This window comes from Gallinula chloropus (genome assembly GCF_964237585.1).
Source record: "Gallinula chloropus genome assembly, chromosome: 16".
Taxonomy (NCBI): Eukaryota; Metazoa; Chordata; class Aves; order Gruiformes; family Rallidae; genus Gallinula; species Gallinula chloropus.
Genome location: NC_140101.1, coordinates 15955702 through 15982925, shown reverse-complemented (window position 1 = coordinate 15982925; position 27224 = coordinate 15955702). Strand labels below are relative to the sequence as shown.

General features: G+C 54.2%; 2 protein-coding genes across 3 annotated transcripts in view; both read left to right on the top strand.

Annotated features, from left to right (window-relative positions):
* CHD6 (chromodomain helicase DNA binding protein 6) overlaps nt 1-10621 on the top strand; it is a gene marked incomplete at its 5' end in the record, with an annotated part of 83613 nt that extends 72992 nt beyond the window's left edge. Inside the window, 8 exon segments of the mRNA XM_084271339.1 lie at nt 362-1927; nt 2429-2577; nt 2843-3049; nt 3663-4109; nt 4784-4969; nt 6426-6545; nt 7581-7685; nt 9551-10621. Coding sequence (XP_084127465.1) covers nt 362-1927; nt 2429-2577; nt 2843-3049; nt 3663-4109; nt 4784-4969; nt 6426-6545; nt 7581-7685; nt 9551-10441 — 3671 coding nt within the window. The 3' untranslated portion in view covers nt 10442-10621.
* A 6186-nt stretch (nt 10622-16807) lies between these two features.
* The window catches only part of RBL1 (RB transcriptional corepressor like 1), a gene marked incomplete at both ends in the record, with an annotated part of 28246 nt that continues 17829 nt past the window's right edge, over nt 16808-27224 (top strand). The window contains 8 exons of one of the 2 annotated variants that reach the window (XM_084271386.1): nt 16808-16945; nt 17098-17231; nt 17927-18127; nt 19435-19499; nt 19583-19711; nt 19842-20002; nt 20386-20435; nt 22176-22362. In XM_084271386.1, coding sequence (XP_084127512.1) covers nt 16808-16945; nt 17098-17231; nt 17927-18127; nt 19435-19499; nt 19583-19711; nt 19842-20002; nt 20386-20435; nt 22176-22362 — 1065 coding nt within the window. Of the gene's footprint in view, nt 16946-17097; nt 17232-17926; nt 18128-19434; nt 19500-19582; nt 19712-19841; nt 20003-20385; nt 20436-22175; nt 22363-27224 lie in introns of those variants that run through there. The other variant, XM_084271387.1, reaches the window with a different exon arrangement.

Below are 27224 nucleotides of genomic sequence, written 5' to 3'. Positions count from 1 at the left end.
GAGCTGAGGGACCCCCTTCCCTCAGACCTGGTGAAGGGCTACCAGAGGCTCAGACCCCAGGGAGCTGCTTCGCCACAGGTCCAGGCAGCTCTGGCACTGCTGGAGCAGAGCTCAGACGAGACTGGAATCCCCTGATGTTCTAGTCCAGCTGCTGAAGCTGAGAAAGTTTAGTCCTGTGTGTCCAGTCGGTGGCAAATGAATGGAGGGTGGTGAGACTGGAGAGAGAAGCCTCAGTGGTGGCTACAACCACTCTTTCCACCTCCACTGCAACCTGAGCAAGCCTGAAAACTCCCCTCACTCACCACTGCCACCGAGTACCGCTCATCAGTCCGTGTGACAGGCTTCTCTGTCCCTGCTGTAGGTCCCCCAGACCCTGACATCTACGTGGAGCCCATCACGGAGGAGCGTGCTGCCAGGACGCTGTACCGCATCGAGCTGCTGCGAAAGGTGCGCGAGCAGGTGCTCAGGTGTCCGCAGCTCCACGAGCGGCTCAAGCTGTGCCGGCCGAGCCTCTACTTGCCGGTGTGGTGGGAGTGTGGCAAACATGATCGGGACCTGCTGATCGGCACCGCCAAGCACGGCCTGAACCGCACTGACTACTACATCATGAATGACCCCCAGCTGTCTTTTTTAGATGCGTACAGGAACTATGCCCAGCATAAACGAACGGGGCTCCAAGGCCCAGAAACCCTGTGCTGCCTTTACCAGACTAACTCCAAACTCTACAGTTCCCCTCTGTACAGCCAGGTGGAGCGGACTTGCGAATCCCTGGAGAGCGAAGCTGAGAGCCAGATGAAACTGGAGCCGTCGGACAGCACCATGTCCCAGGCTGGGGGCAGCCCGACAGATGCGAACTGTGAGACCTTCATGTCCAAAGTCCGGGACATCATCTCCAGTAACTATGATGAGAGCTCGCTGCCAGACTCGCTGGTGTGCATGATGTACGACGAGAAGGCCTGTAACAGCGAGCAGAGCTCCGTGGCCCGCGACAGCCCGAGCTGCACCGAGGTCGGGAGCAGTGTTGCGAAGCTCTCTGAGGACAAGCTAGAGGGGGATGAGGATCCATCCAGCTGCGATGCGGATGCCATGAGAGAGACTCCCTTCCTAGAGGGTTTGCAGGTGGGCTGTGAGCGGGTGGACAGTCAGAATGAGGAAGCTGAGCCTTCACCTTCTACCCCCGACAGCAGCCCCTTGCAGAGTGCCCCTGCAGAGCTCTGCGAAGCCCTGCCGCAGAAGGGAGACCTTGCCAGACCTGCGCCGGTGCTGCCTGAGCGTGCTGCCATGGAAGGGGTCTTAAGTGTGGGGCTCTACAGCCCCAGTCTTCATAACTATGAAATGAAGCTTCCCCCTGAGCAAAGGTTCATCGATCTGCTGCAGGAGAAAGGAATGGAAGCAAAGTCAGGGCCGAGTCAGAGCCACAGCGAGGAAGATGAGGAGGAGGAAGAGGATGACGATAACTCTGAGGTGGCAGCAGATGTTGTGGAAGGCTTGAGTGGTCCCAGGCCCAGAGCTGGTTGTGACCTCGAGGCTAATGAACTGGGGGGTGAGGATCAGAGCTCTGGCCTCCCCACACCTGAAGACACTTGCCCAGAAGATGTGAATGGCGAGAGAGAGTCCCTGGGGCTGGGGACACTCGAAGGGCTGGGGGACCCTGGGGCAGAAGGCAGGGAGGACCATGGCCTGGATGAGGAGAGCACCCTGCAGCACTCGCCGGGCCAGGCTCCCAGCCAGGCTTTCAGCCTGCCCCGACCTCTGCTGGGGGCCCCTGGGGCAGAACCCCCCCATGCCGGGGGAGAGGCCTGGGGCCGAGGAACCGAGGAGCAGGCAGGCTGCAGAGACACCCTGCACCATGAGCCCCAGGGTGTGAAGCAAGAAGATTGTGAGAACAGAGACGAGGGGGAGAAAGCCGGCAGCACCCAGAGTCAAGGTACAGTCCTGAGGGCTCTCACCAGCTGGAGTCACCTCTGGCTGGGGTGGGAGGCACCTGTGGGGTCAAAGCTTGGGGCTGCCGAGCCCTGGGAGCGGTCTCCCCTCTCAGGATTGAGGTCCATCTAGCTGATGTGGCCACCTTTGCTGGCAGGGCTGGTCAGACCCCCTGCCCAGAGCCCCCCTTCTGCCATGTGCTTTCCAGGGAATGGAGCACAGCAGCTGCCTGGCAAGCAGCTCCTGGAAAGGCACGTGCTGACCTCCACAGCTGGGGTACCAGCATGGCCAGGAGTGGGGGCCACTGCTATACAAGCAGACCAGGGGAGAGCTGGCCCTTCCTGAGCAATGTGGGCTGCCTGATATGCCCCAGGGGATTGCCTGGGGACTGGGGAGCCTTGCAGAGCCAGCTGGGTGCTGGTGTGGAAGGTGTGAGGAGTTGCTCTCACCTCAGTAGGGTGATAGGCAGGGTGTTGATGGGCTCTGCTCTCGGTCTCTTTCTCAGATAGCCCAGATAAGGACTTGGAGGAAGAGGGCAAGAGTTCTGCTTCTGTCCTGCCTGCGGAGATTGATGACCTTCAGGATGCCCGGGCACCAACCATAGCCCAGCTGCTGCAGGAGAAGACACTTTACTCCTTCTCTGAGTGGCCTAAGGTGAGTTCAGAATTACCATCGCCTGTAGTGCAGGTGTTGCTGTGTGGTCCTGCCCAGCAGTGGCTGACACAGCCCCAGCTCTGCCTCCTTGACCCGTGGATGCTCCAAGGGCGTTCTCTTCCCAAGCACCCATGCCATGGACGTGCCTCCCTCAAAGCAGTTCTCCACTGAGCTGAGGGCACCAGAGTTTATCTTTAGTCCTGAGATGACAAACACGTGTCCATCGTTGGGGTCCCAGCCTGCCACTGTCCTGTTCTGTTTGCAGGACCGTGTGATCATCAACCGCATTGACAACATCTGCCACGCCATCCTGAAGGGCAAGTGGCCTTCCTCCAGCCAGCAGTTTGAGACACAGAGCTTGCTGACAGCTCCCGTGGTCGGCAGCAATGCCGGCAGCAGGAACAGCTTTGCCGAGTCGGAAGCCCCCGACCCCAGCTTCAATAACGGGGTGTTAATCTCACAGGTACAAAAGGTGAAGGGGGGGCCTGGGGCAGGGGCAGGCTGGGGTGAGGCACTGCCCAGAAGTGCTCAGGAGCTGCTGCAGCACAGCCTGGGTTTTCACTGCCTCCTGGTGCTGCTTGTGGTGCGTACCACATGGCTCCTGCTGAGCTCCCGCGGCTCCTCCTGAGCTCCCATGGCTCCTCCTGAGCTCCCCATGCTCTCAGCCCCCCATCCCTGCCCTCCTCCTGGGGATGTGGCTGTTCTACAGCTGCTGTGGCTGTAAAATTGCTTCCAGAGTCAGCACTGGAGCAGCTGATGTGGTCAGGGGAGAAGGTGTCCCAAAGGGAAGGGCGCAGGAGAGGGCTCTGTCCCATCAGCCATCAGCTCTCTCATCTCCTCTCATTGTTGGCCACAGCGTAGAGAAGCTGCTGGCCTGTGCCCCAGCCTGGCTGCCCACCGCTGGCAGGACACCCATGGTTCTAGCACCTTGAGAGATCAGAGTGTCTGTGAGGGGTTCCTGCGCCCACCCCATGCAGGGAGGGGGAGGTGTGATGTTCCCAGGGAAAGGGTGTTCTCCAGAGCTCAGAGAGGTCCCTGGGCAGCGCGGGCAGCAGTGACCCTTTGGGTGACTTTGGCACACACAGGAGGGGTTCCTGAGCCCGGCCTTCGTGAAGGACGAGCGGAAGCGCCGACGGCCCTACGAATTCGAGCTGGAGAGAGATGCCAAGCAGAGGAGCTTGGAGCAGCTGGCAGCAGCCCACGTGCACCCACCCATTGTGCTGAACGGCTGGCGCGAGGCGGCGGTGGACTTGTCCAGAGCCTCTGATGGGTCACCAGGGAGCTCCTCTCCCTTCCCCCTGAGCACGAGCATGCCTAAGCTGGGCGCCGTGAACACCCTCCAGGGCTCCCTGGGCATGGACTTGTCTGGCATCCTCCAGGCAGGGTTAATCCATCCCGTCACGGGACAGATTGTCAACGGCAGCTTCCGGAGGGACGACGCTGCCATGAGGAGGAGACGGGGCAGGAGGAAAAATGTAGAAGGGATGGACCTCATCTTCCTGAAGGAGAGGCCTCTTCCGACCAGGCTGCAGGTGGGTCAATGCTCCCTCTTTTGCATGGCCCCAATGGAGTCAGCCCGACTCATGTCACAGTCCAGCTCTGCACTACAAGCTTCACTGCCCCTGGCAGAGCAGGGCCTCCTCCCAGGCAGCTTGGCTTGTGCTGGTGCAGGCAGGAACAGATAGTTCTCCAGGGAGGAAGAGAAGTTTTCCCCCTGGTTTGCAGCACTCTGCCTGAAGTGTCTGAGTCCTGCTAAGCTGCTGCCCCACCTCAGGAGGTGTCCAGGGTTAGAGAACGTGAGGAAAAGTCCTTGGCTGCATTGGAGCCGTGGCCAAGAGCCTGCTGCACCCCTTCTCCAGAAGGACATCCACTCAGAGAAAAGTGGGCTCTGGGAGCAAGAGCAGTCCCTCTAGACAACTTAAAGAAGGGATCTGAGGCCAAGTTGGTCCTCCTGGTGATTAGGGTGTTTCCAGGTGAGCTGAGAAGCATGTTCCAGCTGGCTCTGTCCTGCAGGCCACCGGTCCTGGCGTCTGGGCAGAAGTGTGGAGTGATGGTGGGTGGTGATTTAAGGAGCAGGCACTGGGAATGCCTGAAGTGATCTGTGTGATGGCAGCAGGCGGCTGCTGCTGGAAGCTCTGCTTAGCTGGGCCTGCGTGCGTCACCGCGTGCTGCTGATGGGCTCTCCCTGCTGCTCCCTCCACATCAGGATGTCCAGGAAGACCAGCCGCAGCCCCCCCAGAACAGCCCCCTCCCCGATGGGCCGGTTGCTGCTACCTCAACCCCTCAGCCAGCTGCAGGCAGCCAAGCAGAGAAGGCTGTCCCAAACAAGAGTCTGCTCGACTGGCTCCGTCAGCAGTCCGACTACACACTCGACGTTCCCGGCTTTGGCACAGTAAGGGTGGCCTTTGCTGGCACATGTATCCGTGTGTCTGTCTGCGTGTCCGTGTGTCTGCCCTGGGTGTTACCCTCTCTGTCAGGTTGTCTGCTGTTGCTCTTGAGCCCAGGGCTTCCACGCCGTGTCTCAGAGTGCAGCTTTCCCCCTGTGCCACGGCTTGAGGTGTTGGCCAGGCTGGCTGGGAGGTTCATTGCGTGGCTGGGAGCTGGGCACAGCTCCCTGTACAGCAGCAACAGGCACTTGCTGAGCTATGTCCTCCTACCCCAAGATCTGCTCTCCAGCCCAGTGCCTCCACCTGCCCAATGCACAACTAGTCCGGTGCCTTCCAGAAGTGCCAGCGATGGGGAAAGAAATAGGGAAAGGGATTTGGGATGCTCAAGGTCTGACTATGCTGCTCCCTTACCCCTGGGGTCATTTTGGGTTCCCAGAGAGGAGGAAATGTCCTCACTTTAAAAGCAGGATGGAAGTGGCTGTTGCAGGCTGCAGTGGCTGTGGTGGTGTGGCCACGGCGTGGCAGAGACCAGGGTGCAGAGTCTGTCTGATGCCTCTTGTCAGCTCATACACATCCACCTCTTGGTTTCACAGGTTGGTTTGCTCCAGGTTTTGGTGTGATTAACCTCTTAGGCCAGGTGGTAGGCACAGCACAGGCTGAAAAAGGAGCTGGAAGAAATGTGGTGATTATGGAGAAGATCACACCCTGGCCCTGGAGGATTTTGTGCCTGAGGTGGGGTGGACAGGCAGCTAGAGACAGGAGATGAGGAGCCTGGCGCTTGCTGGGAAGGATGGCTGCTGCCTTCCTGAGTCCAGAGACAGATACAGCATTGTGCCCAAGGCCAGGCTCCCAGGAGCAGTCAGGGACCCGAGGTGCCTCCCACCCCTTTCCATTGCCCTCACCTTCCACAGGGGCTGCAGCTCACCCAGGGAGCTGTGTTGCTGCTGAACCTCTTGCTCACAGCAAGCCCCCCAAGTTGGGCCAGCCCCGCAGCAGCTCCCCTGTCGGGGTCAGGGTGAGTGTCCTCTCCCTGTGCAGGGTGGATTGAAAGCTGCTTTGGGATGCTGAAGGACAGACCAAGACTGTGAGGAACCAGAGTCTGCAGCAGTTCATCGTGATCTGTGTCCCTGCAGCACATGGGGGCTCAGTGTGCACAGGGGCTGTGGACAGCTCAGCTGTAGCTGTGGGTTGTGGCACTGCAGGGTACCACAGGGAAGCTGTCCAGAAAGCCTTGGGTTGCTTGGGAATCTCAGGGGCAGTAGAAATGCCCCAGGAGCAGTAACCTGCCTCAGGTTCTGGACAGCAGGGAGCAGACAAAACGCATTCTCACTGCTCCCACCTGAGCCTGCGGGGCCCCCCTGTCCCCCCACAGCTCAGCTGTGCCACTCTCCCACGAGGCTGTGGCCACCCAGGCTCACTGAGCCATCCAGTCTCATTAACCTTGTCTTGTTTGCGCTCCAGAGTTTTTCAGACAAGCCCAAGCAGAGGAGGCAGCGCTGCAAGGACCCCAGCAAGCTGGACATTAACTCACTCACGGGAGAGGAGCGGGTGCCTGTGGTACATAAGGGTACCGGACGGCGGGTAAGCGAAGGCCTGTTCTGTGCTCTGCCCTTGGTGTCCCGAAACGCTTGGCAGGCCCTGAGCTCACCCTGGGGGAGATTTAATCCAGAGAAGCCTGTGGATGGGACAGAGGCCTGGAACACGTCACTGGTCTCTGCTGTGCTGTGGCATCTGCGTGCTCGAGGGAGTAAGGAAATGACTTGCGGTGTGAAGCAAGGGAGGTCTGAGTATTCACCCCTCCTGGGACACACAGACCCCACAGTGCCAAAGGGATTCAGCCCTTGGCTTTAAAGCCACCCTCATTACAGCCCTGGCTGGTGCTTCCACTTCCAGATTTGATCGTTCCCCTTGAATTCACTGCAATATGCCACAAGTTGTAGCACAGCATGCAGATATCTTTGTTCTGTTCCTCCTAACGAGGGGCAGGCAGATCATGCCAATACCCATCCACGTGCTGGGCAGGCAGGATCAGGGGCTCAAAGGGCTTTTTTTTGCTGACTGAGCCAGAGATGTGGGTTTACCTGTCCACAGTTTAATCTCCAGTGCACTGACGGTCACCTCTCTGAACGAGAAGGGATGCTCTGGGATTATTTTCCACCCAAATTCAGTTCTTAAATGCACCCAGGACTGCAGCAGGTGATGTGACATTTGCACATCCAAAGCCAAAACTAAAGAGTGAGGCAGAGAGAGGCTGTTCAGCTGCATTGTGTTCCCCTCGGATAGGCCCATGACGGCCGTTGGAGACCTGGGTGAACATGTGGGTTTGCCCAGCTTGGAGCTTGGCTCATACAGGAACTTGGTCCCCATCGCCTGCTCCTGGGGAGGGCAGTGGGACGGGCTGCAGAGGTGGGGCTTGCCTTTTCTCCCTGATCTGAGTCCGGAGGCAGCGGGCACATACTGAGTCCTGCAGAGACGTGTAGCAAGGGAAGAGCGTCCCTCCGCCCCGGCCAGGTTGTGTCCCAAGGCCAGGAGCTAGGGGAAGTGTAATCGTGTTTCTTGTTTTATTTGACATAACTCTTTCTGCAATGGAGGTCATCCTTCTGCTGTGTTTTATAGTTAGGGGGAGCCACGGCACCAGCATTGAAGGAATTGCCAAGGTGGCTTGATGCAAACTTGGAGTATGCTGTTGCAGCTGACTGGGCTGACATTGTTAAGCTTTCAGTAAGTTAGAGCTTTTGGAGAAATCTGTTCCATGTCATCTTTTCTTTCCCCTCCCCATCCCACAACCTTTCTCCAGTGAGGATCCGGGAGCTGCGAGGCAGGACCTCGGCTGCACGCGGGGAGGGGACGGCTGCAGGGCCGCCAGCACCGGGAGCGCTTGTGTGGCAGAGAGGGCGGTTGGGTGTGTGCCACAGCTCAGCGGTGCGGCCGGGGAAGGAGAGAAAGGGGGTCAGCGCCCTGGGAACAGGGCTCAGTAGCTTAGGGAAAGCTGTCCAGAAAGCCTTGGGATCCTTAGAAATCTCAGGGGCAGTAGAAGTGCCCCAGGAGCAGTAACCTACCTCAGGTTCTGGACAGCAGGGAGAGGACAAAACGCACTCTCACGGGTCAAATTTTCCAGAACACCCTCAGCCGAGGCTTTTCGTCAGCTGCTGTGCAGCCCTGGCCCCCTCAAGGCCCCGCAGGTCGCCATTCCCAGGGCTCAGGCACAGCGCTGAGCCTGGCCGCTTCCAGTCACCCTGTGTCGTGCTGGTCCCTGCCCGGGCGCGTGGCAGAGCCTGTGGGGAGGAGGAGCGCTGTCCCCTCCGGACACGGGTGCTGGGGGATTGGCCCCGCGTGCTGACCTTACCCAGACACCTCCCTGCGGTCCCCCTCACCCCCTCCCAGTTCTCGGGGCTGCTGTGGTTTGGGTGACACTGTGCAGGGGGGATCGATTGGCTGAGAGGTTTGTACCACTCACAAATTTGCCTTTAACGAGCGCTGGAGACTTGGGGGGGGGTCTTCCATACCTTTGTTTGCCAGGGCCCGTCTCTCTGTGGGTAGGACCAGCCGTGAGCCCGGCCACTGCCCCGGCATCCGCTCACGTGCCCTGGCCTGGCAGCTGCATGCTCCTCACACCCTGAGCCCCATCACCACTTTGCTTTGGGCGAGTGCACATCCGTCCCAGCACATGCATGCAAAGGGATGTCTGGCTGCTCTGGGTGCTTGAGTGGGCTGGAACATGGGCTCTGCTGCCCCATGGAGCCCTGGTGCAGTCGTGGGCCCATGCAGGTTTTCCCATGTGATGGTGGGAACTGAGCAGGAGATTCTCTGCTCCCCGGGCAGTGGCTGTGCTGTGCAGGCTGCCAGGGCCAGTGGGTTCCAGTTTCAGCACTGCAGTGTCAGTGGGAAATACTTTCCCTACCTAAATCCCTTGGAACCTCTTCAGAGCGCAGCGGTACCGAAAACTCAGGGAGCCCCAAAGGGAAAGGTTTAAAAGGCTGTGAGGAGGGTGCCAAAAAGGGAGTTTTAGGCTGTGCTGTGAGTGCCCCCACAGCAGGCTGTGTAACCAGCCAGTCTCGCCCGGCTCCAGCGCTGGGTCGTAGTATCTGAATGCCTTCCTGGCACCCAGCACGGCTGGGAGCCCCTCAGACAGCATGCCCACCCGCCCTGTGCCATCCCATGCAGCTTTGCTGTCCTGATGAGCATTGAAAACTTGGCCCTTTGCACCTAAAGTCCTGGACTTTTCACCCGGTGCTGGAGCCACCGTTAAGCTGGGAAGGGAGCAGTGTCTGGCACAGAGCCCTGGTGCTTCTCCTGTTTGAGCAGCTGATGCCAGGGGCTGGGGTGACAGTGCAGGGTGAAACATGCCGCCTCCTTCCCTCCCTGCGCGCTCCGGCGCTGCCGCGCCATGCCAGGGCGGAGCGGGGCGCTTGCACTTGGCAGCATCCCTTAAGGAGAAGTTGTGCAGCCTCTCCAACTCCATGTCATGTAGGCAAATATGTCTGTGCCGGCCCCATCTGGGATGCAGATGCGAGCGTGGAACACACAGATTTCCTTTGCTGCAGTAGTGACTGTCCCGTGTTGTGTTGTGTGTGCTCCATTTCCAGGGCTACTTACCAGAGAGCAAATTCAATCGCATCCTAACCGAGCCTGTGCTCCGCGACCCGGGGCCCCGGCGAAGGGGGAGGAGGCCCCGCAGCGAACTCATTAAGGGCCCCGGCATCGTGGCAGATTCTTCCTCTGGAATGGGACCATTGTTCATGAACGGACTGATTGCTGGCATGGATCTGGTAGGGCTTCAGAACATGAGAAACATGCAAGGGATCCCTCTGACGGGGCTGGTGGGCTTTCCTGCGGGGTTCGCAGCGGTGCCCGCCGGCGAGGATGTGAAAAGCACCCTGAGTATGCTGCCCATGATGCTGCCGGGCATGGCTACCGTGCCGCAGATGTTCGGTGTCGGAGGACTTCTCAACCCCCCCATGACCACCACGTGTACCGCGACCGCTCCGACTTCGCTGACAAGCACAACGAAAAGTGGTCCAGGCAGCACGGAGAAAGCGGCCGAGGACAAACCCAGCGGCCAGGAGGCGAAAAAAGAAACTCTCTCAGAAGACAAGCCTGGGCCTAGCTCCTTTTCTAATCAGACAGAATCCGCAATAACTACCAGTAGTCCTGTAGCTTTTAACCCGTTTCTTATCCCAGGGATGTCTCCTGGACTGATCTATCCCTCGATGTTCCTTTCCCCTGGCATCGGCATGGCGCTGCCCGGCATCCAGCAAGCCAGGCACGCGGAGGCAGCGGCCCTGGAGAGCCAGAAGCGGAAGAGAAAGAAAGCGAAAGGGGAATCGGCGAACCCGGAGCCAGAGACTGTCTCGCTGCCAGAAAAGGGAGCTGCAAACAGCCCAAACTGTACAGAGCAAACACCCCCCTCGTCGGCAGAGAAGGAGCAGGCTGGAGCGGCGGCAGAGGAGCGCGAGGCGGCTCGCGATGCCGATTAGAACTTTTGTTTCATTGAGAAAAAAACAAACAAACAAACAAACACAAAAAAGATTGTGGCTTGTGAGTTTCTTATCCCATAAACTCTTTGTTACTTCCCCTCCCGCCCCGCTCCGCCTTCATAAACCTGTGTTTCCATGAGTAATATTATCTACCTAATTCCCTGTCAGAAAAAACTCTGGTGACATACTACATGTTAATAGTTGCAGGGTCTTGCCACTTTATTAGATAAACAGTGTTGTCTAGCTAGTATGGGAGGCACCGGATTCTCGTTCTGTTTTTCCAGTCGTTCATCCCAGCCGACGATAGCAAATCCAGTACTGGGTCACCCTCCCAAATCGCTCACTCCTTTGAGAAGAGAAAGCAGCAAAAAACCAACCAGAAAAGGTGCAAAGGAGAAGTCTTTCCCTCTTGGGCTCCGCGCAGACGAGGGTATTTCTGTCTACAGCGACACTGAATGGAAAAGCCTGTATTTGGGGGTAAAAAGCACAGCTATAGTAAGTGCTGATGTGTATTTTTGATTTAAAGTATTTCCCTATTTTATCATGGTTACTAGAATAGTAGTATAGGCAGAAGTATATAACTAATGATTGAAAGCGCATATATTCAGTTCTTTGGAAGGAAAAAGCATAACTGGTACAGTTTCTCCATCACCCCCAGCTCAGAGGGCTGGAGACAGACTGCAGCGAGGGAAGGGACGGCGCAGACGCCCTGCTGTGGCTTCTAAAGCCCAGGCTGGGTTTGTAGCTGGTCCTCCATAGCCCCCAGAGCTCTGCAGCCCGGGCTGGGAAGGGTTTGCACACCTTGCACGATCCTGGGATTGCTGTGCCTGCAGCTGCCGGCTTCTCCGCAGCGTCAGTTCTCATCTGTGGCATTATCAGTGCTGTAAAGGTGGTTATTTTCCCAGCTGTGACAGGCCACACTGGTTTTAATGCTCTTACACAGACACTGAGGCTTTTTGAGTTCTTAGGTTTTCCACTCCTCCCCCCCACGCCCAGCAGCAACATCCCTCGGCAGAGACTGGAAGGGCCCTGGGCCGGCTCCCTGCTGGGCAGCCCCAGAAGGGCCCTGGGGACGCCCAGAGCCTGAGTTTCTCCTTCTCTAGCATTAGACTGTGAAGAGATGCCCTCGGCTGCTTCTTTCCATTCCAGTTGCTGTTGAACAGTATTTCTGAGTCCCACTCCCCCCCAGCACATGATTTCGACGCTGCGTTTTGTAATCACCGCCCGCAGCCCTGGTACCCAGACACCCCCAGGCACCTCTGCACCTCCCCTGCCCCTCGCTCCTCCTTTGATTTTTCTTTCACTTGGGCTTGTTCTTATTCACAGCTCATGGTTTGAGACTTGAAATAAACCCAGGGTGGTGCAGCAGTGAGACAGAGGCTGGTGAGGGAGTTGGGAGCGTGCTAGAGGTCGGTGTCACATTTGGTTGTCACAATTTACTGTATTTTTTACTTATTTTCTGTTTCAGTTTTGCTAATTTATCGGATGGTCCAAATGTTTTGACATAACTATTTCAGTTTTGCATTATTTATTTATGATGCTTTTTTTTTTTTGTCATTGTCTTTTATACCTTTGGGATTATAAATTATGTACATGTTAAAATTAGCATCTCAAAGAAGTCTGTTACCCATGGTCTAAAAGCATTTGGTTTATATTTTCACGGAATTTATTCCCAGTTTACTGGATTGGATGATTTGATTTTTTTTAAAAAAAAAAAAAAGTATGTAACCAGTCACCATGGCACCCTCCCCCCCCCCCAATTAAATGTGTTCTATTTAATAACATCCTTGTAGCATAGATCCTGTATCGCTATCGACAGATTTCTTAGAAATGCTGCTATCTCTATTTAACTAACATTTTGTTCAGTTTTGCCTCCAGTGGAAGCAGAAAGGGTTTTTTCAGCTGTTAAATCCAAAATCAATATAATTTATTTATGTAAAAAAAAAAAAAATCACAATTGATATATTTTTGAACCTTTTAAGTACTAACTTTCTTTTTATTCAGTAGAAGAACATGTACTTGCCCTAAATCCTTAAAATACAAATGCTATAAAACTTCATATATCTTCAAAGCCTTACTGTGAATGGATCCAGAAACCTCTCCAGAGTCCTTTTCTCCTCACGGGACGGTGGTTCCGGGGTTACACACGTACGGAACAGGGTTTAAAGTGACTTTTCTTTAATTAGCCAGCATGCTCTATACCTTGTTCTTCCTTATCAGACATGTATGCTACGTCTCTGGGTGTTTAGGCTTCTCTTTGACTGCTACTTTGTGACCCTATCGCAACCCGATATACTCTGTGGATTATTTAGACTGTAAGGCGTAAGTGGCTGCTTCTTCTTTTCCATCATACCCAACCCAAATGCCAACTCTTCACTGGTTTCCATGGCTACTCACACAAACATACATTCTTCACCAAGTGTGCTAACAAAATAAACTGTCTGTGCTCTTGAACATGGATAAAAAGAAAAGGATTTAAAGGTCAGATTTTTATTTTTTTAATTTAGTGACCAGATGATGCTTATCTTTCTGGCTTGGCAGAGCCTTGCTACAGATGTATATAATTTTTTTCAGCAAATATATGTGAATGTTTAATTCACCTGACTCAGTGAGAAACGTTACTTGCCTTTTTCTCAGCTTGAATCCGTTGAGAAGCTGTCGAACCCAGCGGACTTCTCCCTCCTTTTGGCTGGCTGGCTGGGCACTGGGAGACGTGCAGAACCCCGGGCAGGGCTGTTCCTGTGGGATGAGGCCACTGAGCTGATCCCTGCTGCAGCCAGCAGCTCTTCCAGCCAGTGCCAGGAGGGTTAACTGGCCGTGCTGGCTGGGTTAACCCCCATCCTGCATAGACTGCAAGCTGACCAGAGCAGCCTGGGCTCTGCGGGCAGTTTAAGCTCTGAGGGTGTGTGCCCAACTGCTTCACCAGGAGAAGCTGGGACGCTGGCCACAGGATGCCCTGGTACCAGTTACAGCCCTTGGCACCTGGGCAGCACCTCCCAGCAGAGGAACCTTGGATTCCTCTTGCTGAGAGCCAGGGCACCTCCACCTGGTGACATGGTGACAGGTACCACATCGATACTCGTGCCAGCCTCAGCGTAAGGGTCTTGTGCTGAGGGAAAGGAGGTATTTGGGGTTTTTCAGATGAATAAACAGGTGCACAGGAAAAGGTAAATAGTTTCTCTACGGGCCAAGCAAGGAGCATCTGTGTGTTCCCCTGCCCTTGTGGTAACTCTGTCCTGGCTTGTTGCTGTGTTCATGTGTGGGGAGAAGCAGGGACACACTGGGCAGAGGAGGCCTCATCTGGAATATTGTGTGAGGTGCTGGGTGACCTGGCTCAGGAAGGACAGGGAGCTACTGGTGAGGGGACAGGAAAAAGACTATGGAGATGCTGAGGGAGCTACAAAATCTCTCTTACCAAGAAAGGCTGAGGGACTTGGGTCTGTTTAGCCCAGAGAAGAGAGGACTGAGGGGGGATCTTATCAATGCTGGGACACCCTTGAGGGGTGGGCTCAGGAGGATGGGTCAGTCTGTTCAGTGGTGCCCAGGGACAGGACAAGGGGCTGTGGGCACAAACTGGAGCAGAGGAAGTTCCACCTGACCCTGAGGAGGAACTTCTTTGCTGGGAGGGTGGCAGAGCCCTGGGCCAGGCTGCCCAGAGAGGTTGGGGAGTCTCCATCTCTGGAGACATCCCAACCCCGTGATCCTGGGCGCTGTCCTGTGCAGCCTGCTCGAGGGGACCCTGCTCTGGGGGGTGGGACTGGGTGATCTCCAGAGGGCCCTGCCAACCCTGACCATTCTGTGACTCTGTGACACTGCATGGACAAGGGCAGAGGAAGCAAACTGATGGTGTGGACTGAATTTCCAATTCCCAAGTCTCCCATCCTGGCTCTGCACACTGCTGCCTTCCACCCTGGCATCCTCCCTGCAGAGGTCACTGGAAGGATCTGGGAAGCCAGGCAGCCCTTGGTGCCTGGAGAAGCGTTGCTGCTGGTGCTGGCTGTGGAGCTGGCCATGGTGTGCTCTGTCTTGTCAGATGAGCTGCTCCCTCCTGGTAAGAAGCGAGTGGATGTGGCTGGGGGGGAACGGGGCCCAGGTGGGCGCAGGTTTTGTTATACAGGATTCAGGACCCCTTCCCAGAGGGTGGGGGAGTGAAACACCCACAGCTGCTTCCCTCTGCTCTGCCCAGTGTTCATTGGGTGGGAGATGCAATGGAAAAGCATCACTGCAGGTTAAGATGAGATCTGCCATTCCCTGGTTGCAGCAGGGCGGCTGATTTCCCTGAGCACGGCTGGCTGGGTGAGCATCACCTGCCCTGCGGGCTGGCAGACATCCCTCTCTGGTGTCTGGACACTTCCAAGCAAGGATTTCAGGCCCCAAGTCTCTGCTCACAGTGAGCAATTTCTCTAATGACTTTCGCTTTGTGCCGAATAAAGCTGGAGCTTGTCGGGGCACCCCTACCTTCCATCTCTTCAGGAGCCCCCAGCACTCCAGGGCTGAAGCACAGGAGGCCACACATCTCCTTCCTGCCTACAATTTTAAAGCACCTTTGGGCACCTCCCTGAGCAGGGGAAAGCCCCGTTCATTCACGGTCCCTGAGCACTTCCCTCCCTGTGCTGCAGCACCCAGCAGCCCCCGCTCGCCGGCCAGCCGGGTCGCACGGTGCTGGGCCGCGGGCGCCGGGCAGACACTGGCCCAGCAGCTGCAGACAGTCCATGGTAAGAGAAATCCAGCTTCTCTCTCCTTCCCCTTCCCAGGCATCTGGATAACATGCCCTCCTCCCTGTGCAGCTGCTCTGGGAGCATCGGCCCCTGGGGCCAGTAAAACAAGGGCAGCCAATCGCTCGCTGACCCCCGGCGGGACGGGGGAGAGAAGGTGAAACTTGTGGGTTGAGATACAGCCAGTTTAATGGGAGACAAAAGGAAGATGACGATGATGATGATGATATACAAAACAAGTGATGAAGCACAATTTCTCACCACCTGGCGCTGATGCTAAGCTGCTCCTGAGCCACACCACCCCTTGGCCAGCTCCCTGCTGACTGATACCCACTGGCTGTGCCCCCTCCCAGCCTCCTGGTCCCCACCTTCTTGTGGGCAGTGGAGAGAAATGAACCCCTGCAATGTCCAGGGCTCCTTGGCAACAACTACCACATCAATGCATCACCGACATCATTCTCATCCCAAACCCAAACACAGCGCTGCACCGAATTCCCTCTGTCCCTGCCAGAGCTGGGACAGTGCTGCACCCCGGGGTGGCTGGAGGCCATCGGTGCAGTCCTGAGGCACCGCTAATTCCTGGTCAACCCAGATTTCACCTCAAAAGGCATAAACCTTTGCTTGGGCATAAACCTTTGCTGGGGCAAGACCTCCAGCCCAGCAGAACATCAGTCCCGCTCCCTCATCTTGCCTCATTAGCCCTCCCATCCGATTTTAATGAGGGGAACGGCTGCGTTCGGCATTGTTACCTGCCTCCAATTCACCGGTCTGGATGGGGAGTTGACATTCCCGGTTATAGCCCATCCCAGCCCTGCTGAAGGCATCGCTTCGGCCAGACCACACCAGCCCTCGGGGGGTTCCAGAAACAGCAGCCGGGGCGAGCAGGCATCGTGACGCTCTGCAGCGTGTCTGCTCATCAGCCCCGGCTCCCCGTGGCTCCGACGGTTTCCAGCTGGATGCGTGGCAGGAAAAGGAGACGTTTTCCAGTGAAAAAGGCTCCATTGTTAGAGGAAACCCCGGGCAAGGGGCAGGAACCGAGGACCGGCTGCGCCCGAAGCAGCGCTCAGGCCCGCCAGGCGTGTGCCCGTGTCCCGCAAGGAGCAACACACAGCCGCGGGGCTCGGCGCGCCCCAGGGCCCGGCGGCTCAACGCCTGTCCCGGCTTCCACCGGCAGCTCCCTGCCCCGCGCCGGGCGCACGCAGGGGCCGCCGGGCTGAGCCCGGTTCTAGGGGAAGGGGCGTCTGGGGAAGCAGCGCTCGGCCCCGGGGCTCGGTGCGGGACCCAGGGCCCCGGGGGAAGGGGCTCGACCCGGCGTGCGCGGGCCCGTCCCGGGGCTCAGCGGTTCGGCCCGAGCAGCGCAGCGCTGCGGGACTGCGGACGTGCGGCCGGGCCCGCCCGGAGGCTGCTCCACGCCGAACCCGGGCCCGCCCTTCCAGCGGCGCGGAGCAGCGGTCGCAGCGGGCAGGAGCCGATCAGCTCCCTGCGGCACCGGCGGCTCGGGGACCCCCCGCGGCCCCCGCACAGGCCCCGCCCCCAGACCCCGGCCCCGCCCCGCCCCGCGCGCGGCGGAAGGCGCCGCTCCCTTCCGGCGGAGAAGTTTTGGCGCGCGGGCGGCGGGTCCCGTCCCGTCCCGCCCCGTCCCGGTCCCGCCATGTCCCTCCCGGAGCCGGCGGCCGCCGAGCCCGGCGCCGCCATCGAGCGGCTCTGCCAGGAGCTCAACCTGGACGCGGGCAGCGCCGCCGAGGCGCTGCGCGACTTCACGGCGCTGCGGGGCACCTACAGCCTGGAGGTGAGGGGGCCGGGCCGGGCCGGGCAGCTGCTCGGCCTGTCAGCGGCGGGTGGGGCCGGGCCCGGGCGGGGCGGGACGGCGTCTCTCCGCCGCAGGTACCGGGGGGCCGCCCCGGCGCCCCCCGCAGCTCCCGGCTTCCCCTTCCCCGGCAGGGCGAGGCGCTGCACTGGCTGGCCTGCGCCCTCTACGTCGCCTGCCGCAAGAGCCTGGTGCCCACCGTGGGGAGCGGCCTGATGGAGGGGAACGGCGTGTCGCTGACGCGGATCCTGCGCTGCGCCCGCCTCAGGTGAGCTTCCCCGGCGCGCTGGTTGCTGCTGCCGGCCCCCTGCTCCCTTCCCCGGTGTAAGAGCAGGGACCGCCCGGTTAAAGACAGGCGCCCACCCGCGGCCCTGCGCCCCGAGCCCGTTCGGGACCGGCCGGCCCAGCCGGTGGGCAGGCCCGAGGCCGCGGACAGCAGCGGCCGGGGCAGGACCGTGGGGCGGGCGGGTGGTGTCTGCATCCCGCGGGCAGCTCCCTGTGACTGGCCTCGGAAGGGCTGTACCCCTTCGGTGCCTGTTCCCCGCTGGCTGGCCGGCTGGGGGCTGCTGATGTGATTCCTCCTGCGGGTCATGGGGCTTTGTGCAGGTCACCCCAGAAGCCCTGGGCTCCTGCTGGGCTCCTGTCCGTGGCTTGGTGGGCACATGCTGAGCTGTACGTGCGCTTTGCAGCCCATCCCTGCCCGCGCTGACGCAGCCGTGCCAGCCAGCCTTCGGTACAGTTGGTGGCTCCTTGCCTGTGCCCCAAGGAGCCAGGGAGGAACACCAAAGCACTAAAAGCTGAGAAGCTCACAGCAGGTATTTTGGGAGCCTGTCCCAAAACGTGTATTGCAATCAGACAGGTTGCTGAGAAGGAAACACGCTGTGTTTTGGCTTTAAAAAAAACAGACTAAAGGGAATTAGTTCAAGCTGAATGTAAACCAGCTTTTTCCTTTTTCCTTTTAAGTCTAATTCAGTTTTTTAGCAAAATGAAGAAGTGGATGGACATGTCAAACCTACCACAGGAATTCCGAGAGAGAGTGGAAAGGCTGGAGAGGAATTTTGAAGTGTCAACTGTGATTTTCAAAAAGTTTGAGCCAATATTTTTGGATCTGTTCCAAAACCCTTATGAAGAAACTTCTAAACCCCAGCGAAGCAGGAAGCAGAGGTATTTTTGATTCTCTCTTGTGACTTTTCACCTGGGAAGGGCTATACCTAGTGTAAATTTATGAAAAATAAGGTCGTTGTTTGTGTTTTAAAAAGTTACCTACAGTTCCAAAGTGATAGGACCTCTTTGTGGCCTTGATTCTGCAATGCAGTGAGTAGAGGAGCATCCCAAATCCCCATGGGGTACGGCACGTGTCGGCAGAGCTTTGCATCCGGCAGCTGCTGACGCAGTTGGCTGTCAGACACAGAAGCTGGCTCGCTGTGAGAGTGGATGTGTGTTCTGGGGAGAGGTGTGGTGCGGTGGGTTAGCTTGGTCAGCAGGAGCCCAGCACTTCAGAGGCGTAGCAGCAGTAACTTCAGTAGCACAGGGATGTTTTGTGGTGGCAAAGTACTGGCTGAGGAACTGGTATCGTGACATGATCCCTCCTGAGGCTGCTCCGTCTGCAGTGACCTGGGTGTTACTGGGTGTCTCAGGGCATTGCTGGATGAGCGGTGACACTCACATGGGAGAACGTTACAGCTGATGCACTCCTCTTTATGGCAGAATTAGGAACTGATAGTGTCATCCTCCAGATGCACACAGAACTTCTACCTTAATTAAAGGAGCTCGTCTGTGTTCCATGCTGACTGTGTGGCCGTGTCTGTGACCCTAATGGTGAGGGAGCTGGGCTGGGCTTGTGTGAGGGGCTTTTGCCAGCTCGTGTGTGTCCTCTGGGGGTTAAATGTTTGGATGAAGCGCTCCAGCATAGCTCCCCACCTGCCACTAGAAAGGATCCTGCTGCTCCCCACGCATGGCTGTAGCTTCATGGGTGCACTGGGGGACAGTCTGGGGGGGTGTTCTGTCAGTGTTCCTTCATGGGAGCCGTGTTCATTGGTGTAAGTGCAGCTTTGGCTTCCCTGTGGGCTCCCTTGAGTACTGCCTGTGGATTTGGATCCTCTCCACTGCAAACACGCTTCAATGGATGAGCTGTCCTACAAGGCCTAGCTGCATACTTTGGAGACATGACTGATGCTTTCATAAAATGTTCAGGAAAGAAGGTCCCTGGAATTTGTGTAGCTCTTGGCATCCCAGCGCCAGAGCTGCAGGAGCAGCTCTGAGATGTGGCAGCACCACGGCATGGCCAGGGTCATGGGGCAAAGGCGGCTCAGGGAAGGGTTGGGAGGTCGGGGCTGCTGCACACAACACTTCACAGAGTGAGGCTCTGACTGTTGCTGTGGGCAAAGAAACAGCATGAAATTCTTACTGCAAATAAAGCTTCAGCTTCCCAGACACAAAGCCTGACTTGTTCCCCTTTTCCTCATGGACAGACGGGTGCCGTGCAGTGTGAAGGATCTCTTCAACTTCTGCTGGACTCTCTTTGTGTACACAAAGGGTAGGCTTCCTCTCGTTAGCTGCATGGTTTGTATGCAGTATGAGTCTCTTGTGTTGCTTGACATGACCTGCTGTCTCTTTAAGGTAATTTCCGTATGATTGGAGATGATTTAGTAAATTCCTATCATTTGCTTCTGTGCTGCTTGGACCTGATTTTTACGAATGCCCTTTTGTGTCCAAATAGAAGAGACTTGCTAAATCCATCGTTTAAAGGTAATGTGGGAATGGATTCTTTACAATCAAATATCCTTTGTTCTCTTGTTTCTTTGGAAATGAAGTTGAAGGTCGGGTGTCTCTTCTTCTCTCCTCCTTTTCCCCCTTCCCCTCTCCTCCCTGTTCCCAGGCTTACCAGCAGAATTCCACGTGCCGGAGGTCAAAGCCTCTGACACTCCTCCTTGCATCATCGCCACACTGTGTGAGCTGCATGACGGGCTGTTGGTAGAAGCAAAAGGAATAAAGGAACACTACTTTAAACCCTACATTTCAAAGCTGTTTGACAGGAAGGTAACTCTGGTTCTAAGAACGTACAGCAGTGCTCACACGAGTGATCTCGGGACTGTTGAAATCCTGTGGGTTCTGCAGGGAAGATACTGCTGGGGGAAGCAGCTCGGGCTGGGTCAGGTTCTCGTTTAGCAGGAGCAGAATTGACTCTCCCAGCAGTACTGTTTCAAAGGAGTGAGTTTATCTAGAGCTTGGATAGAATTTGGCTTTGTCCTTATCTGTTTGTCTTGCCGATGGCATTGGAGTCCTTTGCTCTAGGCAAAACCCCATCCAGTTATACTCCTAAAGCTCATTCCCTTTTGGCACAGACCATCGTGCCCTCGCGCTGTTAGACTTGGAACGGTTCTGACTTCATTATGTAAGATTTTTCTGGGTTTTATTCCTAGATCTTAAAAGGAGACTGTCTGCTGGATCTCTGCAATTTTACAGAAAATAAGTAAGTGGCAGCTTATGTTCTTAACCGTGGGGTTTGGTGTCCTCTCCGAACCAGAGGCTTTCGAATGCCAAATCTTGGGTTTTCCTTTTCCTTTATTTTCCTGTAGCCAGGGCTGACATGCTGTTTGGATTGGAGATGTGTCCCATGTCAGGGGGGCAGCTGCAGAGCTTCTTCCTTACTGTCAAGTTTTATGGTTCTTGCCCTTACTTTGTGGCACCTGTAACCTCTGAGTGACGTAATGCAAATCAGAGCCTGGGCTCTGCAGCTCCCAGTTGTGCTTCTGTTGCACCCCTCAGGCGTCGCACCCCACCCGAGTCAGGAAGGCTTTAGGTTCATTTATCAGTCCCCAATCTGAGTGCAGCAGAAGGACTCAAAAGAAGCAGCAATTGCAAAACCACAAGAAAGAGGTAGAGTGTTTCTGTGGGAAGCCAGTGTTGTCATTGCAGAAACTTAAAATTCACTTCTGGAAGTGAGTTGAAGTGTGGAGTTTGAACAGCAGCTGCTTTGTTCTGGATCCCTTCCAGAGGGGTTTTTTTTCCCTTTCCCAAAATGACCTAATAATTTAGTTTGGCAAGCTGAGTTTTGCACTTGTTTGCTTTGTCTCAGAATTCCCAGTGTGGAGAATATGCACATTTCAATCCAAAACACTCTTCACAGAATCACAAGGTTGGAAAAGACCTTTGAAGATCATCAAGTCCAATCATTCCCATCCTATGCTAAACCATATCCCTAAGTACCTCATCAACCCTTTTTTTTTTGGACACATATCACAGCACTCTTGCTGTGATCCATGTGAAGCAGTTAACTTCCCTTAGCATTCCTGCCTAAAAACTCCTGGGATTTCTTCAGTTGTGTGGAATGACCCCGCTGTACTGGTTCTTTGTACACAGCTTGACCTGTAAAGGAGACTCAGGAGCCTCTTGTTCTTTGCCCAAACTTTTCATGGACCTTTGCTTTGTCTAAACTACTGGGGAATGTTACCTGTGCTGCAGCCAGCTTTCCTGTGGGATGGCGGCATCGCTTGCGTCGTGAACGCGTTCACGTTCCATTGGGGTGTGTGTGTTTCGGTGGCAGCTTGAATTGCTGAGGCACTTTGCAGCCCAAAGAGATTCCATGTGGGGTTCATGTCTCATGAACAGCGTGCTGGCAGGGTTTGTTGGTGTGAGCTGGCTCTGAGCCACAAGTTTCCTTCTGCACCATGAGTAGAAGTTTAAACCTTTCCGACCTTTGTGGGCTGAAGCGTGGCTCCTTCACAGCTGGATCAGCTGGAGTGAAGGAAATGAGGGCTTGGTTTGGTACCCTGTGTCAGTGGTGGCTTTCAGAAATGGGATCTGTGCAGCTCTGACGTTTCCTGTCCTTGGAACCATTAGAAAGACTGGGCTACAAAGTGGCCAGAGCAGGAATGAAATGAAGCTGGTTTAACCAACTTGCTGTTGATGTACTTGGTGTACTGAAAGATTTAACCCCTGAGTGCTTCCAGACTCCCAGCTGAATGGAAGGAAAAGTTTTTCTCCTCTTGCTGAAAGCCTGATGGTAACAGAGGAGGAAGAGCAGTCCCTGCAGTGGGGCTCAAGGGAGCAGGGGAGGTTGTAGGTTTGGAGCAGGGCAGGGATGGCTGCAGACAGCTTCCCCCAGGGAGTGAAGTTCTGTTCACAAGCTTCAGTCCCGCACCTTCACTCGCACCACCTTGGCTCCTCCAGCAGCTGGACCTTCGATATAAAACCTGGGCTTCTCTTTCAGCAAAGCACTGAATAAGGAGTATGAAGAGTACGTGCTGACGGTGGGTGACTTCGACGAGCGAGTCTTCCTGGGAGCTGATGCTGAGGAGGAGATCGGGACGCCCCGGAAGCTCCCTGCGGACCTGCCGGTGGGGAAAACAGCAGCCAGAGCTCACGTGGAGTGTCACCTGCAGCAGCATTTTGAAAAGGTGATTCATTCAGAGCTAGGAGTTGGACTCTGTGGTCATTATGGATCCTTTCCAACTCAGAATGCTCTATGGTTCTGTGACTGATTTAACACAGTGACCTCGCTTCAAGTTCTCCTTCAAGCTGCTGTACGCTGGTACACTGCTTGAATCGCTGAGGTGACTTCTTGAACTTCTCCTGAGAGGAGGTGAATTCCACGTGCTGGCTTCACTGGCTGCTGTCTTACTAAGGAGAAATGGCTTTTGAAATTTATGATAATTTTCCATTCTCAGTAGGAAGTAATGCATTCTGTGTTTGAGCAGGTGAATAGTGTTACTGGTAGGAGGCTTGCTGTGCAGGCTGCCTTGGTAGTGTGTGGAATTGTGATTGGGGTAGGTTTACATTTTTTTGATAGTAGTGGGAGTAGCAGAGGTGTGGTAAGTGTGGTTAGTGTAATTACCATGAGTGTGTTGAGTATTGTTTCCATTACTTTTACTTGGATTTGCACCAAGGTTGATGGTTCCTAAGACCAGTGGCTTACTGCTATCCTTTAAGGGGACTGAGGTTTTAAGCTCAGGGTCAAGAGTTAGCAGTTCTTGTTGGATTAATCCTCCCCTTGGCAGGTAAGAAGGGTTTAACTTCTATTTTTAGAATCACAGTCTAATGTTTTGGTTAAAACTATACCTGCCTGTTAATTCAGGAGATGAGTTCTGGGTTTAGAAGTAATAAGGGGATGATGTGGAGGGTTATTAGTAGGTGTTATCGTGTGCTTGAGTTTTGGATGGAAGTGAGGTGTGTAGGCAGGGTGCCTCGTTGGGTTCTGGGTAGTATGGATAGGGTGTATGCAGCAGTTAGTAGGGTTGCTATGCCAGTTAAGGCAAGTGTTAGGTAAGATCAGTTGAATAGGGCAGTTATGATTGTTAGTTCTGCTACTAGGTTTGTTGTCAGTGATAGGGCTATGTTGGTTAGGTTAGCTAGTAGTCATCAGGTTCCTATAAGGGGTAGGATGGGTTGTAGGCCTCGTGTTAGTAGCAGGATTCAGCTGTGTGTGTGTGTGTGTGTGTGTGTGTGTGTGTGTGTGTGTGTGTTCATAGTTTGTGTTTGCTAGGCAGAATAGTATTGAAGATGTCAGTCTGTGGGAGATTATTAGGATTATTGCCCCTGAGAATGATCAGTGGGTTTGGATTGCGGTTGCAGCGACGACTAAACCTCTGTGGCTTACAGAGGAGTAAGCAATGAGTGCTTTTAAGTCAGTTTGGTGTAAGCAGATGGACCTAGTTATTAGTGCTCCTCATAGTGCTAGGATGAGGAATGGATAGTGGATGAAGTCTGAGAGTGGGTCTGTTAGGATGGTGGTTTGTATGATTCCATATCCTAGTTTTAGTAGGAGGGCAGCGAGTAGTATTGATCCTGCGATTGGGGCTTCTACATGGGCTTTTGGTAGTCATAGGTGAAGGCCATATAGTGGGGGGTTTACTATAAATGCTGTTAGTAAAGCTAAGCTTGAGAGGAAATTGGTTCAGTGGTTTGTGATGTGGGGGTGAGTTAATGTTAGTATTGTTAAATGGAGGGTGCTGATTTGTGCGTGGAGGTAGAGGATTGTGATTAGTAGTGGGAGGGAGCTGATCAGGGTGTAAAGTATTAAGTGAATGACAGCGCTCAGGAGCTCTGGTTGGTTTCCCCATCGTGTGATTAGGATCAGGGTTGGGATTAAAGTTGCTTCAAATGAAATGCAAAATACTGTTAATTCTATTGCTGAGAATGCCAGGATGATGAATGGTTGGACTATGATTATAGGTGCGATAAAGTACGTTGGAGTTAATCATTGTAGGCTTAGGGTGGCGATTAGTATGCTGTGTGTGGTTACACATGCTCATAGGAGCTTTTGTGGGGTGAAGAGGGCTGTGGGGGATAAGTATGATTGTTGGGATGATAATTTTTAGCATTGTAGGAGGTTTAGGTTGTGGAGTTGATCTGAGCCATGGGTTCACATAGTGGCAACTAGTATGGCTGGGCCAGTGCCCGCTTCACGGGCTGAGAATGTTAGTGTGAGTATTGGTATTAAGGTTGATGATGCTGTTTGGTTTTCAACAGGTCAGATTGATAGGGTGGTGTATATTGATAGTATTATGCTCTCTAGACATAGCAGGGCTGATAGTAGGTGTGTGCAGTGGAATGCAAGTCCTAGGCTGCTTAGTGTAAATGCTGAGTAGAATTTTAGGTGTAGAGGGGACATAGAGAAAGTCATAGGGTTGGACTATGATTTGTTGAGTCAAAATCAAGTGTCTTTGTTAGACTGACTTTCTGTGGTTATTCTGCTCACTCTAGGCCACCTTGTGTTCATTTGTAGATTATCACCTAGGGTGAGTAGAAGGATAATAATGGAGGCTCAGGTTGGGGGGGGGGATTGGAGTTGGGTGGCTCATGGTAGGGGTAGTAAGAGTGCGATTTCTAGATCACATAGCAGGAATAGGATGGCTGCTAAGGAAGAATCGGATGGAGAATGGGAGGTGGGCAGATCCTGGTGGGTCAAATCCCCATTTGTGTGGAGAGAGTTTTTCTGAGTCTGGGTTGGCTCGAGTTAATCAGAAGTTTAGTGTGATTAGGGCGGTGCTTAGGATGAGGAATAGAATAAGCATGAATGTAATTATGTTAATTGCCTTTCTCTGGGGTTACACCAGATTTTAGAGATTGGAAGTCAATTGTAATTACTATACTAGAAAGGCAAGATCCTCATCAGTAGATAGATATGTAGAGGAATAATCAGATGATGTCTACAAAGTGTCAGTATCAGGCTGCTGCTTCAGATCTGAAGTGGTGGTTTGGGGTGAAGTGGAATTTGATTAGGTGTAGTAGGCAGATGAATAGGAAGGGTGATGTGGTGATTCCATGGAGTCCCTGGAAGCCTGTGGCGACAAAGACGGCTGAGCCGTATACGCTGTCGGCGATTGAAAATGAGGCTTCGTGATACTCTGTTGCTTGAAGGGCTGTGAAGTAGAAGCCCTTCTACTAGTAACCTTAAACTTAACCCTTCTAGTAGGAGGGTTAAGGTTAATGCTTGGATTGCTTGTTTTGGGCTTCCATTTGAGATGCTGTGGTGAGTTCATGTTACAGTGATGCTTGAAGCTAGTAGGATGGCTGTATTTAGTAGAGGGGCTTCTAGTGGATTAAGGGGGTTGATTCCTGTTGGGCATCATTGTCCACCTAATTCTGGGCTTGGGGCTAGGCTAGAGTGGGAGAGTGCTCAGAAGAAACCTAAGAAAAAACTGCTTCTGATGTCATGAATAGGGCTGTGCCGTATCGTAGGCCCTTTTGGACAGGTGGAGTATGGTGGCCTTGGAATGTGCTTTCTTGGATAATGTCATCATTGTAGGGTGACTAGGGTTATGGAGGTTAGTCCTAGGATGAGGAGTAGTGAGGAGTTGTGGTGGAATCATATGATTAAGCCTGAGGTGGTAAATAGGGCAGCGGCTGCTCTGAAGATGGGTCAGGGGCTGGGGTCTACTATGTGGTAGGAGTGTGCTTGGTGGACCATTAGGTGTTTTCTTGTAAGTAGAGGCTTAGTAGGAGGACAAAGACGTAGGCTTGGATTATGGCTACTACTACTTCTTGAAGGGTTAATAGTAGTAGGATAGATGTTGTTAGGATGGAAATTGGAGGTATGATGGGGAGTAGGGTGGTAGCGGCTGTGGAAATGAGGTGGATGAGTAGATGGTCTGCTGTGAGGTTTGCAGTTAAACAGACTCCCAGGGCAAGTGGGTGGATTAGTAGGCTAGTAGTTTCCATTATGATTAATGCAGGGACTAGTGGTGTAGGTGTTCCTTCAGGTAGTATGTGGCCAAGGGAGACTGAGGGTTGGTTGCGTAGTCCCGTGAGTAGGGTGGCAAGTCAGAGTGGGAATGCTAGAGCTATGCTTATTGATAGTTGGGTTGTGGGGGTGAAGGCCTAGTAAATTGATAATAAGCAGGAGTATTATTAGGGATGTGAGGATTAGGGCTCATTTATGGCGCTTTTTTGTCTAATGGGATTATGAATTGTTTTGTGATGAGGTGGAGGAGCCATGTTTGGAGAGCAGAGAGTTGGTTAGTAATTCATTGATTGTTTGGTGATGGAAGTAGTAGGGCTGGGAATGGTGTAGAGAGTAAGATTAAAGGGACTCCTAGGAGACATGGGCTTGTAAATTGGTCAAAGACACTTAGGTTCATGGTCAAGTTCAGGAGCGGGTTTTAGTATTTGTAGGGGTTTATTGTGGATTGGATTGGTAGTGGAGAATGGTGAAAGCTTAGGTTGAATAACTAGTGGTAGGGTTAATCATGTTATTATCATAATGTAAAATCATGGGTGTGGGTTGAGTTGTGGCATGTCATTAAGGAGATGTTGGTGGACCTCTTTTTCTAGCTTAAAAGGCTAGTGCTGTTGCATAGCTTCTTAATGATTAGGATGATAGTAGTGAGGATCAGGTTTCAAAGTGGATAAGAGGTGTGGATTCTACTACAGTTGGTACGTAGCTGTGGTTAGCACCACAAATTTCAGAGCATTGGCTGTAGAAGACGCCTGGGCAGGTGGTGATGAATGATGTTGGGTGTAATTGTCCTGGGCTTGCGTCAGTTTTTACCCCAATGTGGGGATTGCTCAGGAGTGTAGGACATCATCTGCTGTGATGATAATGCAGATGGGGGATTCCGTTGGAATGACTAAGCAGTGGTCTGCTTCTGGTAGTTGGAAGTGTCCTGGTAGGAGTTCTGTTGTAGGGATTACATAGGAGTTGAGGACTAGGCTGCAGGTTGCTAATGTGACTACTGGGGCGTGGGTGTGGAATTCTACAAGTTCTTCTGTGACAGGGGAGGAGGCGCCTTGGAATCCGAGTTGAGAGGGGTTAGCCAGG